The 14,871-nt window shown below is 39.5% G+C and overlaps 2 protein-coding genes and 1 long non-coding RNA gene across 3 annotated transcripts in view; 2 read left to right on the top strand and 1 right to left on the bottom strand.

Annotated features, from left to right (window-relative positions):
• The first annotated feature begins 373 nt into the window (after positions 1-373).
• LOC103901015 lies at positions 374-5,204 on the top strand. The gene is made up of 4 exons (XR_657702.1): positions 374-456; positions 2,860-2,926; positions 3,974-4,086; positions 4,260-5,204. It is a non-coding gene; the product is annotated as an uncharacterized LOC103901015 (long non-coding RNA).
• Positions 5,205-7,567: 2,363 nt separating this feature from the next.
• On the bottom strand, positions 7,568-14,394 carry UNC50 (unc-50 inner nuclear membrane RNA binding protein). Its single transcript, XM_009281801.2, has 5 exons — positions 14,115-14,394; positions 13,080-13,200; positions 11,050-11,189; positions 10,872-10,973; positions 7,568-10,308 (listed from the first exon to the last, which is right to left on the bottom strand). Exons 1-5 carry the CDS (start codon positions 14,392-14,394, stop codon positions 10,172-10,174), a joined length of 780 nt encoding a protein of 259 aa, XP_009280076.1. The 3' UTR covers positions 7,568-10,171.
• A 353-nt stretch (positions 14,395-14,747) lies between these two features.
• Positions 14,748-14,871, top strand: part of LOC103901044 (cytochrome c oxidase assembly factor 5) — a 3,918-nt gene continuing 3,794 nt past the window's right edge. The window contains exon 1 of the mRNA XM_019472666.1: positions 14,748-14,777. Within this exon, the coding sequence (XP_019328211.1) occupies positions 14,748-14,777 (30 nt within the window). The remainder of the gene's footprint in view (positions 14,778-14,871) is intronic.

Here is a 14,871-nt window from a genome sequence, read left to right as displayed (position 1 = left end):
TTATGGTAGTATATGGAACCATCTTTCCTTTCTTATCACCAGCTGATGTAGCTCCAGTGTAAAAGTTACATTTATCATTGTAACATCCGTAATGTGACTATTAACATGTAAGATGATAACTTAGCTAATTCTGACTGATGTATGCAGACTGTTTCATTTTTCACTTTTCATTTATAGGTACTTGTTTCACAGTGGCAATCCAGAGCATCCAGGAGACATACTTCTAAACACAACTGTGGAAGTTTTGCCTTTTCAGGTATGAATTTATTGATTTGTGTCTCCTCCATTATAGGATAAAAGCCAAACCTCCTAATTTTACTGACTCTAATTCTGACTGATGTATGCAGACTGTTTCATTTTTCACTTTTCATTTATAGGTACTTGTTTCACAGTGGCAATCCAGAGCATCCAGGAGACATACTTCTAAACACAACTGTGGAAGTTTTGCCTTTTCAGGTATGAATTTATTGATTTGTGTCTCCTCCATTATAGGATAAAAGCCAAACCTCCTAATTTTACTGACTTTTTTTACTGGGTGAGGGAGACATGAATGCTTCTTTTTTAACTGTAGGATCTTGATGCTCTGATGCTGTCATACTTTTTTTAATTGGATCTATTAACAGAAAACTTCTGTAACTATTCAGATGTTCATTCAGAGTGCAGTCTGCTACGAGTGCTGTTGGTAATTTGGAGGCAAACAAGCTCATTTTCTTCCAATTCACTGCTACTGTTTAAAACAGAGAAAGAATCAATATTCCCTCTCCTGTGTATTTTGGGAAATGGGAAAGCTAAGGCAATCTGCTTTTTGATGTAGTAAAAAAGTCTTGGTTCAGGAATTGACACACATCCAAACCCTACTAGATACTGAAACATCTGGACTGTTAAACCAAATGTGTTCCTTTCTCCCGATTACTGATTTTTTTTTTCCATAAATCAGTCTGAGTTTTATCTCAAGAGGGCACTACGCTATCTAAAGTATATTCTTGCTTGAAGCCAGATGGTATGGGTTCTTTTTCTTCAACTAGATATTATGGCTAACCATTTATATCACAAAACTCTGTCAGAGGATTAAGATACTACTTTAGTCGAGTTTATTTTATTTAGTATTAAAATAGCAAAGTATTTCTATCTTCTCCCATACACCTGGTGTAGGTATCTTGAAATCTGTGCCTAAATTACCATATGCTGAACCTCTTTATCTTTTTTTCTTTTTCTTTCTTTTTTTTTGGTTAAAAAAAAAAAAGTAAATTATCATGGAGGAGTTCACTTCTCCATTCTTGCAGTCTGCCTTCCTGGGAGTGAGCAAAAATAGGAATTTCTGACCACCCTCACCCCTAAAAAGAAGTTTGTCAGTTTGATTCTAATTATACAACACGATATGTGGGATATGATACCATATTATAAGATCTATGGGGTTTGTTTCTCAAGACCTTTGGAAATATATTCAACCACAAAAACAGCAGCAGCCCTTACTTCATCTGGGCCTGAGATACCACAAGAATGCACAAGACAGTGAGAAAAAATGTGCATCGAGCATCTCTTTTTGGGGCTACACTTGGCTGTGAAATGTCCCTCAAACTGGAGCATCGCTTAAGGAAGTAATGCTACCGAGCTTCCATTGCTGTTGACACAATTTGTGGAAAGGTAAACAGGAAATTCTGTATCTGGCCTGTTCCTAAGCCACTGGTGTCAGCAGAAAATGTCACCAATATGAGGACAGCAGCTGCAGAGTGATAGGTGCTGTCCTGAGGGAATGATTTCTCCACCGTGGACTTCAGTAGAGCTGGAAGCCCATTCAAGTACTTTGACCCTGATCCTCCCTAAGCTGAATTCAGAAAAACAAAAAACAACCCTGAGAAACCAGAGTGTCCCCAGACTGGAGTTGTCTGGGACTCAAGCAACTCACTCAAAAAAACCAACCAACCAAAAAAACCCAAACCAAAACAAACCAACAAAAAAACCCCAACCCCCCCAAAAAACCCCAAAACCGAAAAAACCCACCACTTTTTCAGCAACCTCACTTAAAAGTAGGAATTAAAAAAAAAAAAAGGCTGATGGATTTAATCTCCTGTTTTGTTAAGCATTTTTAATTGATTCCTAGGAAATTCCTACAGTGGGTCTTTTAGTATTGGATCATGTGATTCTGGTTGTAATTTTCCAGCTGTTTTTGAAGCTCTGATCTACAATCTCATTTTTCTGTGCTTATTAAAGAAACTTATTGATACCCATCCCTTTTTAGTGAGGCAGTAATAATTGCAATGCTTCCCTCACTGGTCTGATGGCTTTTCATCTCACCCAAATTCTTACATCAAAAAATAAGCTGTAAGTTTCATTTGTCCTGAGAGAAATCTCTCATTCAACCATAGGAAAAGGCGGCAAGATCCTGCCTTTGCTTTTCTTCTGCTGTGTGTGCCAGTATCTGCTATGTGTTCTGTTCACGTGTTCAGTTAACGTGCAAGTTATGTGGGGCACTTAAAGTACTTCTTTTTTCTACTTTGAAGCCAAATACCGTTCAGTTCTGGAACACTGCACACTGTGCTTTTTTTTTTTTTTTTTTTATTGGTTTGTCTAAGGCTATAACTAACTATTCTAGGCTGGTTCATAACTATTTAGAAAAGATGGAATATATATATATGAATATATATATATAACAAGAGTGTGCACACACATTTGCTGAATATATAACAAGAGTGCACACACATTTGCTGAATATATAACAAGAGTGCACACACATTTGCTGAATATATAACAAGAGTGCACACACATTTGCTGAATATATAACAAGAGTGCACACACATTTGTCTTTCCCTGGCAAAGTCCTACATCAAAATAAATGATCTCATTTGCGCTTTGTTCTAGAATGAAGAACTGGTATTAAGCACAGAAACCAAAGACAAACGCTTAGAGGATGGTTACTTCAGGATAGGTATGTCACAGTAGAAAGAAATGTGTATTGTTACTATTGCAACAGTTCAGACATTTTCATCAAAACCAAAACAAACCTAAAACTGAGTTTTGATCATTCATTTTTGGGTACGTGATCTTGTAGGCTTTACTTAATATTGTTTCCAATACTTCTTCTCCGAGACTGATGTACTAAAGAAAGATCTAGTGTGACTCTTAGTTGTAGTGCAGCTACATCCAACTTCTCTGCCAGGATCTATCGCCGAGATTATTGTAGAGGCATTTCCAGGTTGTGTAAGATCACCTCTTCTGTCTCATGACTGCATGAGTGCCTCTGCGGGAGCTGTGGCGCTTGGCCTGGATTTGAATCCACCCTACAGACAGTCAGCTGCCTCGTCATGGGCTGAGCTTGGCATTTCCATAGCCAAGCGGCTGTTGGGGAAGGTGCCAGGATACCTGCTGTCAAGGAAGAGAAATTTTACTCGTGGATTGCATTTAGCTTGCTGGACATAGGTCGGGCATCCCTGTTAAAACAAAAGCAAGTTTTTATCATCTTAATGAATTGCAGCTGCTGTGTATATCTTTTAAGTGTAAAGTCTAACGGGGCTTTTAAATTGGATTCTTACTCATTCTAATATATTTGAAGGTCCTTTAAATAGGAATACATTAAGCGGGAATGATATCCCTTGTCCTTAATCCTCCTTGAAGACACATAAGCCGGGGGCTCCATGTTTAGTTCCATGGTATTAAATGAAAATCTGTGCCAAAATCTTCCCAGAGTTTGAGGTGCTCATACCCTTAGACAGTTTCAAAGTTTTTGTTCTTGCGTGTAATCCTGTGTGCTCTGACGATACGCCCCATCTTGTTTGCTGCTGCAAAGCTGAATCGGATATGAAAAATCACTGGCTGTCTCTTGTTTTGGGAATGACCCCAATCAACCTTACAGCCACCAGCAACAGGTTTCACCTGTGAATTGTGATACCACAGATACGTTTTTCTGGCCACAGATTTTGTACTTTACTTCTTTGAACAGGAGCTAATTGAGGATATACTTTTGCTTCTTTTGCAGGGAAATTTGAAAACGGTGTAGCTGAAGGAACAGTTGACCCCAGCCTAAACCCTATTTCATCGTTCCGGCTTTCAGTGATACAAAATTCAGCAGTTTGGGCAATTCTGAATGAGGTGAGAGGTGGTATAGCCTTTTAAAAATAAAACCGGCAAATGTGAGATTTCTTCACTCTGTCAGTGTGTTGAAGCTCAAAATTTTGGCTAACACTGAAAATGGTTCCCTCTTTTACTGAGAAATGTAATACCCTAAACCGTGACTATTTTTTTTTTCTGATTCTCTATTTCAGATTCATATTAAAAAGATTACAAACTGATCATGGAAACCTGCTTTAGAGGAAAAAGAAAGAATCCTTGAAAACTTTTCCTATAAAATCTGACATCCTTAGCAAGTCACGAATTGAAAATACTGAGCATGCACCTTATTCCAAATTTCTTTCATTTTCACTTGAACTCTACCTCTTGTGAAATCTACTGTAGATGAGAAGATTGTATTTACCCCTTCTTATCTGATCCATCCAGAAACTGATGCTCCACACTGATGACGTTCGTCTGAGGCCTAAGTTGTCCTCCACTTTAATGTGACTTTACCATCTTATGGTTACAGAACCCTGCTACGCTTAACCTGTACTATTTTGATAGTATAGTAATATAGAGAAGTTGTACATATTGTTACATTCCTTGAAGAAGAAGAAAAATATAATTATTGTTAAATATGTTTTATGAAGGGGGTACTTTCGGAGTTCCATTTATTTTCTATAACGAGAACCCTCTTTTATAGACTGTCAGGGATATATATTAAAAATGTTAGGGATATTTAATTTATTAAAATAATTTGAAAAGTACATATTTTTATGCAGTAAAATTTTAAATTGATATAGGTTTTTTTATAAATTCTCTAGTTTCAATTATCTTTCTACATGTTTCTTTGGAGATGCAAACATAAATTAATACCATATTTCAAATATACTGCCATGTTTAAAAAAACCTAGATTAAGTTTCTAAATTATGTAGTTTTGTACACAGAATCTGAATGATGTTCAGAGGCATTAACAGAGTTCTGAAGAGCATTATTCTTTGGGGCTATGAAATTCCACTATGTACAGTTTGTAGCCACATACAAAGCATGCTGAAATGTCTTGTTTCATATTATGTACTAAATCTGCAGTGATTTTAGACTGAACCCATTGCATTTTAGAAGAATTTTTTCGATTCCAAACAGTTCTTTCTAAAAACCTTTGTAGACATTTCCTAGCCTGGACAAATTAATTTTCTGTACTGAAAAAAATCATTCTCCAGCTTTGCTTTGGAGTGACAGAGGTTACCTTTTATCGAAAGAATTAATAGTAATTAGATACTTTTGATCTACAGAGGTCTCCTTTTAAAAAGTTCCGTTATTGCAGCGTTTATTTTAGATACGTTACAGTGAGTAGTTATGGTTTATTTTTATTTTCTTCCATTGCTCAAGAACAAGGTTTCAGTTTGACTCCTTTACTGATCAGTGTAGTAACTCACACTAACTTTTAATGGGAACTGAATTTGGCCTCAAGTTAGTACCCTGCCTTTGCGTTTCAAGGGAAACAACAGTGATCTTAAATGAATCGGAAACTCGATCAGGAACAGAAAGTGGTTTGGATTAAATCCAGAGCGGGATTGTTGCAGTACTAACACTGCCGCTGCTCTTAAGAGTCCTTCTGCTTAGGTGCTTATGTGTAAGGACACAGGCATGGGGAGATTTAAGACCCAGTCAGAAATGGTCAGGAAGAGGGGCGGTGGAAATTCCTCTCTTTAATAGGAACGAAGTGCCTGATTGACACTGGAGGGAGGCATCTGCCCTGGCTTGGGGATTCTCAGCTGTGCTGCGAACCGACCTCCTGGAACTGACCTCTCGAAAGCTGGCCCAGTTTTCCCTGTGGAAAAAAAAGACTCCGTTATCCCCAACATCTTTGCGGTCAGGGCAGAGATGCGCAAAACCTGTTGTGGGATCCCTGATCTAGAGCAGGGATCTGGAATTCATATCTCCAGCATGAAAGTTCTACTAATAGATTTGGCCTCTTTTTCGTGACATATATTTATAAGGAGCAGGAGCCTAAACCCGACTCTCTGGCACTGCAAGCTGAAAGCCATCGCCACTGGGGTATAGAGTCAACCTGTCCTTTCTTCTGCCTTGTTGGAAAATTGTGTCGTAGCTTTGACAGTTCAGCAATATTCAACTTTAAGAGCTTAACTACTTCTACAGACCATAGTCGTTTTGTTCTAGCTGTGTTGTCTGAGGACACAGGGAAGACAAGATTTGTACACAGAGATAAGACCTTCTGTTTAGACTGACTGGTGTAAGTTGGAGAAAAGTAGAAAGCTACCAGGCAGGCTGTGTTTACTTTTTTCTGATTGCATCAGATGGTGTAAATAAAATGTTACTTGGAAAGCTCGTCTGGCCCATAGGGACTGTGGGCATAAGCTAAGCACCGGCCTCGTAAATGGAGTTTATTCTTGGATTTAGGGACGTGGGTGCATGAGCTCAGAATCCTGTGTGAATCTAGCCTATTGTGGTGCCACAGCCCAGTTCGTTATGTGTATAATGCCATGCCACCAAATTAGTGCCATGCAATGGCTTTTTATCGCACGTTAGCTAGGAAAGGTCTAAGAAAGTATTTAGGTTTTCTTCTCAGCTGTGCCTGTGAATGAATGATGCAAGTAATTTAAACTATAGCTATTTGTTACAATGTAGATTGCAGAAATATGTTAGGTATTGCAGTTTCTTAATATAAGTAGTTTTGCTGACAGTGACTTTCATCTTTTTCCACGAGTTCAAAAGTTTACTGGTACCACTTACGAAGAACGCCGTGTGCTTATTCTCAAAGCATCACTGTTCCTGATGTTTCACAGTGGTTAAGATGAATCATTGCTAATATATCTAAATATATAGAACCCTTACCAGATTGATTGCAGGACTCTGGTGTTACCAGTATATTTAGTTTTCAAAAATGTTGAGAAGAAATTTATCAAAGACAACAAATTAACTAGTGCTTGGTAAAATATGGGGGGGGGAGGGGTGGTGTCCTAAAGATTGTTGCCTTTTTATTACATTGTACTAGCAGGAGTTGGAAATACTCTGGGCTGCTTTAACACTTTAAATGATCTGGAGCTTATATGCTCTCTAAATAAATGTGCCACATTGATACAAATCATGTTTTGTAGATTCAGGTAAATTCAGACCTGGTGTAGTCAGACAGTACTGCAAATTTGCTTGGAGATTTTGCTGAGAAATAGAAAAAGCAGCGAAAATATTTCCTGTCTGATTATCTCTGCAGACAGCTATTTTGGGCTTTCTACCTTTCAAATTCCAATCCCCAAGTCAGGCTAAAGTGGTGCAAGCCTCCTTCCTGGAATTACAGTGAAGCAGTAATTACAGTGCTTCGGCTGTTTGGCTCAACAGTCATGAGCTCGGCCACTGTTTATGACTGGGTATATATACTCAGGGCTGGTGTCTTTTACACGTCTCAGCTGTAAGTTGCAGTACTACCACAAGAGTTCCTTGTGGCATCTTAAACCTGTTACCTGATTTTTGGCATTTTTTTCGACATTTGTTTAATTTCAAGTTATTTTTGTTGTGGCCTTAAAAATCCCCTCTAGGCCACTGAATCTTACAGTAATCAAATAATGGAAAATGTTTCAAAATATACTGCATTATCTTATGATCCTGTTAGCTCCTTCTGATGCTGTTAAAGCTTCAGAAAGGAGAACTTTTGTAACACCAAAGGCATTGCCAGAAACCTTCATTATCTGGGCAAATTATTCTTAACTTCTTATACTGGATGCCAAACAGACTGGCTGATACGAGCACTGGCTTTTCTGAGCTGATCAGGATGGCTCTGGAGCAAGGAAATACAAGACTGTCGGGATAATCTTGCTTTGCTCATTCAGTGGGTGGGGTGGTCCTACTGAAAACTTTGTAAACAATGTGAACAGGACGTGATCCCAAATTAGCACTTTTTATTCTTTTAGTTAAAGAGTGTTTCTAAAGCACTGTATAAGGCTTTGCGCTTTTGCAGGCATCTCAACCATTTATGTGCATTGATTGAAAATATTCATATAGATACATTTGTTTTTTCTTAACTGAAAGATGGCTTAGAAAAATTCAAACAGCTAAACGTGATTTGTGGACCAATAAAAGACTGGACTCTTCTGTCGTATGGCTGCTTGCCTAGCTCTTTTACAAGCAGCTTTTAAATACCGTGAGTCAGTTTAGAGCAAAGCAATTTATACTTTGCCCATGTGATGCACAATTCCTTGAATGGGCTGGAGTGCGATTAGTCTTTGGCAAAATTGAACAACTGTGTAACGCTTTTCCTTCATTTTTTTCCAAGTATATTATCATATCAGTAATCTCGGGGGTTTTTTTGAAGTATTTGCTCCAGATGAAGTATTGTAGTAATTTGTAGTTTGCTTCTACCTTGGAAAATATTATTTTAGTCTTGGGGGGGGAAGAATCAAATCTCTTCAAACCTTGTTCCCCTGAAATAAATTAACCCTGGGTTCTGTGCTTGTTCTTACTAGGAAGGATGTATTCTGAAAAAGCTCAAGCAAGTAACTGTAGTAGAAAGGGAAAAAAACCCTTTGTTTTCAAATCATCTTTACAATCAATCACCAGCATAATGCTGAAAGGCTACTAAACAACTGGTGTTTTCAGACTAGCATTGATTGCCGACATAAAAAACGCACCCCACGCTGACCTGATAAATTAGTCTTTGAGAGTGTCACTTTTCTGACCTTAGTGGTCTTTTAAGGGTTTTGCTGATTTCTGCTATAAAGAACGAGCAGCTAGAACTTAAAGTAGCTTCATTTTGAGAACGATGAAGCCTTCTTTCAAGGGAACAGACTTTGATCTTTCTAAAGGGAAGGTACACAGGCCCCCAGTCCTTCATTGATTTCAGTGGTATCACACCATAGGGCACTAAATATGAGGTATTTTTACTGTTGAACCGAAGCCGGTGATCACCGGTGCTAGGATTCCTGTTGGGGAGAAGTTGTACGGTTAGGCTGCAGCTGCCTGCAGGACGGGAGCTCGTGCTGTTAGCCAGGGCGGGAGCAGGTCCTGACCAGAATCCTTCGCCTTCCATGGATCAGCAGTTCAGTGCTTTCCTTGTTAAAAGGGGAACGTTGCTCAGTGTCTGCTGAGAGGGGAACAAGAATCTCTTCAAGCCTTAACAGTGGCTGAAACACACAGTACTGTAAGATGCACTGCCAGCATATTTGGTATTTTAAGACAAATAGTTTTTCCTTAGAGATCAAATTCTAGTATTGAAATATTAAGTCTTACTGTAACCAGCTTACTCTTGTGTTGCTTTGGAAACTGAATCCCAGTGCTCATGTTTCATACTGAACACTCTGCTTTGGAAAATTGTCATCTTTTTCCAGAAGGTATTGTTTGTGATGGTTAGTTTATACTCCTGCCTTGTGGACTTCACAGCTGTAGGGATTGCCATGAGCCCACCCGTGTAGCCAAACTAAACTTGTACTTGCCTTCCATGTTCATCAACCTGCCACTCATAATGGATGTAATAATACCCACTGGACTTCTAGTGATTGGGTTTAAAAACTTGCTGCTATATCTGAAAACCTGATATGGGTCATGTTAATTGTGCCTTTCATCACTGTTTCTTCTGTGTGCCAGAGCTGTCCATGTATATTTGAAGTAGTCATTAAAATAAATCTGTTCGAGTTCTTTCATGAAAGGAGGGGACAGTTCTGTATCTAGAGACAGTTGTTGCTTTACCATTGCAACACGATTAAGATCCCTACTTTCACACAGTCCCAAGGCAAGGTGTTCCAATATTATTCTTCAATAAAACTGCTTTTCGGTGTCACTTGAAACCCTCGTAATATAGAGCTTATGCCAGTACATGCAAAATATCTGCGGTAAGAGTTATGCTAAATAGACTTGTTGCAGTTAAATTTAAGCTAGAGATGTACAAGTAACTTGTCTTTAGGAATGTACTGCAAAAGTATTTGAACAAAATTGCTAACATGTTTACTGGTGTAAATATTTTAATAAAAAAAAGGACACTTCAAACTTTTTTTACAATTATCTACAATAAAGAGAAATTTACAACCATTTACAAAAATGTTCTTAACTTTTTCTTTACTGTCAAGACATCTAAGAGAAAAACAAAATAAACATCAGATACATGAAGTCCTGGTTTTATTTCACTCTGTATTTATAAAAGGAACAAAGCATCTTGGTGAAATTCCATCCACATGCTAATGAGATCAAATAGAGCATGATGAGAAGTGCAAACGGATACAAAAGGATAGCTGTGTTCTTCAAAAAGGGCAGTGCTGAAACAGAAGCAACAATGAAGCAAGTATAAAGTAGTGCTCTTTCAAAAAAGGTGCTTCATGTAGAACGGCCTTGGGGAAGGACAGCAAGGGGGAAAAAAAAAAAAGCAAAAGAGTACTGCTCTGCCAGCCGCCTTAGAAGGGCAGGTTTGTCATCTCCGCCCTGCTACTCCTACCGTTATCACAGATTAAAGAGTACTTCAGTTAATTGGTATAGGTAATGCCCTGGGAAACTCCTTTACTTAAAACTATAGTCTCAAACTCACTACAGAATTTTTATCCAGTGCAAACATTTTGAAGTGGATTTAGAGGAACAAGAAAAAACAAGTTGTGATGCTACAGGTCTAATACAAAAATGTAAGTTCTTTGGTTAAGATGTCCACCCAGCCGGAAACATGGATTGGTAAATTCCTATCAAACTGCCTTTACCACGAAGAACGAATTACTTCGACACCCAGCTGAGTCTCTGCTTTACAAATTAATAGACCAAGACCAAATTAACAGACTAAAATCATGCTCTTGTTTTTAGTCAAACAAATAGAAAAGAAGTTGCCGTTACTTACCACTGTATCCTAGGAATGTCACATAGATGTAATAGCCGATTGCAATCAGCCATAACGTATTCCCAACAAAATACCCAATGACAGAATCAGATATGATGACATCTGAAAGAGACAGCTGCTCTCAGCTGTTTTGATAGAGCATGATTTTGAAGCAGAGAGCACAAAATATTCTACTTACAGTTGATGAAAAACAGCTGGATAAAATGCAAAATGACTAGAAGTGGATAGAAAGCATTCAGATGAACATCAAAGGCATACCCCCACTCCACATCATAGTCTCTGTTCTGCTGCTTCACCAAGTATTTATTAGAAATGAACCTACATGAAAAGATATTTGAGAGCGTTGTTAATGTCAATCTATAAAGCTGACTGACAACACGTTGGTTTGAAATAGCGAGCCGTATGTGATCCTAACTGTACCCCAGCAAAGTTGCTGCTATCTGGGAGAAAAATATGCAAGAATTATGCAGACCGTTTTTGTTAAAACTATAATTACATTCCTCGCATTCAACGGGCAGCTGAAATACACTGCAGGTAATACAGCACCAGAACTGTTTTTTTAAATGGATCAGTGCTACAATTTATCAGTGCAGTTACAAGTTCTCAGGCAGTGTGCCACCCTTGCACACGCAGAGGCGGCTTCAGAAAAGTGCATATAGGTTATCACTTCACAGGTGCACTGCCTCACACAGAGAGGGTTTATTTTGTCTCCACAGAAATGGCACACTTCAAGGACAGGAAGAGGGCAGGCTAGCACTCTTAAGATGAGCCCATTCTTATTGAAAAGAAGCACTAACAGAGCGCGCACTGCCTGGTGTTACAGACTACGGAACAAGCCTCAAGACTTTGTTTTCTCCAGCTGAAGTTCTGCTGACATCAGAAAATATATCCCGTTTAGAAGAGGAACAAGTAGTCAATACGTGCTCAGAAATAAGAAGTTAAGAGACCAGAGCTTTCATGGTAGCTTTCTCCGACATACTCCTCGTGCTAAAGGCAGGGTCAGAAAGGCAGAGCCTGGGTGCAAGGTGAAGCGAGGCAACACGGCGTTTGGGCACATTAGGAATGGGGGAAGCTTTTGGAAAAAAGGCGAGCCTGCACTGGAAGAAGGGACTTGAACCAAACTGGAGCCAGGTGACTGGTATTGAGGCCTGTAGGAAGCTGACTAGAGGAAAACCAGCAGATGCTGGAAGTCTTTCTGGTTCAGGAGATTGCATCCCAAGTCACAAATTGCTGGAGGATGGGGGAAGAAGCATTACTATATGCTCTTCCCCAAGCATTGTATGGGTTGCTGTCCCAGACAGGAGAGTAGGTCAGATGGATCTTTCATCTATCAGCTACAGTTCTTGTATGTAGCTCATCCTGAATTTTGCAATTACAAGTGGGAGTTCCCGAGGTCACTGTTTGAAAGGAATCTATCCCTTTTCTGATTGGTATCAATTTTAAGATGTCAGCTCCATTACTAAGAACTCTTTTAAGTGCCCTTGCCTCCTTGTGAGTTTTCATTTTCCACCACTACCATGACAAAGTTCTTGGTAAAATAAAAATTCTTCCTTTGGTGCCCTCCCCTTGCCTCAGTGCAGAAACAGCGACTTCCTGTTGGTTCATGGCTCCCTTGCTGGTACAGGACACATCTATAATGTGCTGAGGCCTGGGTTATAAACTGACTTGCTACTGCCTCTCCCCTTCTCCAAGTCTCTGGCCATTACAGGATAAAACTGGCAGCAACTACTGCCAAAGCAACAAAGCCAACGTGCATGACATAGAACAGACATTGCTTGTAGTGGAAATAGCTGAAGTCTTCAGCAAGAAGCATGGGCCAATTGTATATTGCCCTACTTAAACATAATCATCCTCAGGCTTACTTTAGTTAAGCCATTCAACCACAATAAGAATTGTTTTTTATCACCAAATTTTTGATGTGGCATTATTGCTGAAGACCAACCAGCTCAAGAAGAAAGAAAACAAGCTGAAATGTTCATCATAATACAGACTTTCTGAACATTCATCTTCTGCAGGAAACAGTAAAGAAAAGGATGCGTTCTTTTTAAAGCAACATTTTGAAACAATTACCACAACAGCACAAAACCTATAGTCAATACATACTTTATAATTTTGCCCCAAACAGAGAACCAAGTGTCTTGCAAACAACAGAGGACTATCGGTGTCCCAACAGCAATACTGAGTTCAGTTTCAGACATCACTACTTACCACATTAGAGTTGCAATCAGGAGGCCAACGCCTATGCAGTCTATGAAGACAACCCAAAGTAGCAGCTTTATCATTTCAAAAAAACCCATGTCCAGCACAAATCCAAATCCTACAGTAGACACTGAAAGGAGAAAAAGATTATTAAAGTTAGCTATGGAAAAGAAAGCATGAGATCTTAAACTGATATGGTTTTTTGAGTATACCATTATGAAATCTCCAGTTTCCTTATTATTTTTCTCCCTGAGATTTTCAGTCTAACAGCTCATTTTTTCCAACAAATACTAGGTATAATAGAATTTATTCATAATATAATCCCCTTCACAGATTGGAGAACACTCAGCTGTACTTGGGTTTAACAATGTAACAGCAGATTGCATTGCTCCCCCCCAACTATTTTTTAAAAAGTCACACAATGCTACAATAGAATATTTGTTTTATAAACACTCCTCGTTAACCCAAACCGTGCATGTGGTGATACATACTTTTATTTCAGAGTTAACAGTTTTGATATTACTAACAGCAATACGCTATATAACAGAAGATGACTAGGATGATACTGCATTTGCAATTCAGTCTGAAAATTACATGAGACATTTTGTTTACAGCTTAATTCTGCAATATACAGAATTTCACTAGGGCCTTTATTGTAAAAACAGTATTTTATGTGTAATGCTCAGATAAACCAAATGTTCAGTATTTTTTAACTAAAGCATTACTGTGTGGCATGGGGTTTTATTACTGTCTATAAAGTTACAGGGAAGTACATAGTTTGAAACAGAACAGAAAATGAGTTGCAATAGAGAGATTAATTCAAGACTACATAGTATTAGTTATGCCTCCTCTGTTTTCCAATTCCCAACTTAACTTCCAAAAGGTTAGGCCATTTTCTTCTATTCTGCTTTGATTAAAAGATAATCCATATGGATTGGTCCCTTTTGTGTGTGTGTGTGTGTGTGTGTTATTAGAAGGGCCACAAATGTTCATCCCTAAACCTTCCCTCCCTCTCTTTTATGCTGCATATTCCCCTGCACTCACCACAGAGCCAGATACTGAGAATTACTAAGAAAGCAGGATCATCTCTTGCCCATTGGTCCTTTGTCTGTTTTCTATAGTGAAAGTTCCTATACACCCTCTGTGGTGAAGTAAACAGGTAAAGCATCTGCCAAAGAGCAAACTCAAAGTCCATCTGTCGGAAGTGGAAGAGCCTCCGGAGGTACTTGTAGCGTTTTGCTCCAGCTGTATGCCTCGCAGCATCTCTGGGGCTCAGCGCACCGTTGCCCTGGCTCCGAGAATTAACTGAAGTGGTTGGCAGCATTTTGCTAAAGAAGGAATTTCAAAAGATGCATTTGGTTTTGCACGTAACGGGGAATAAAAATAAAATCACGTGACGCAGGCCATATCTATAATACTGAAGTTACAAAAACTATGCACAAGTATAATCTATGACATTTACAGGCGAGTCTGATACAGCCCGGCAGTCACTTGCCTCACTGCTGGGGAGGCAGCAAGTGGAAAACTAGGAGCAGGCAACTCTGCTTCCAGTCAGGTACCCCCACGCCTGCGGCCCCCGGCTCCTCAGCCCCGCCGGGCTGCGCGGCGGCGCCCGGGAAGCAGGCTCTCTCCCGGCACTACTCCTTCTTGTAATCGCAAAAACGATTCAAGGCGTTAATGGCCGACGGGCTTCGCGGGAGGCGAAAGGCCGGAGCGCACAGCCAGGGGCAGGGGAGGGCTTACTGGCCTCCCCGCTCGCTGTTCAGCCCACGCCAGCCCGGCACCGCCCGAAGCGACCCCC

This window comes from Aptenodytes forsteri, unplaced genomic scaffold, assembly GCF_000699145.1.
Source record: "Aptenodytes forsteri isolate BGI_AS27 unplaced genomic scaffold, ASM69914v1 Scaffold348, whole genome shotgun sequence".
Lineage (NCBI taxonomy): Eukaryota > Metazoa > Chordata > Aves > Sphenisciformes > Spheniscidae > Aptenodytes > Aptenodytes forsteri.
This window is presented reverse-complemented; position numbering and strand designations above follow the sequence as displayed.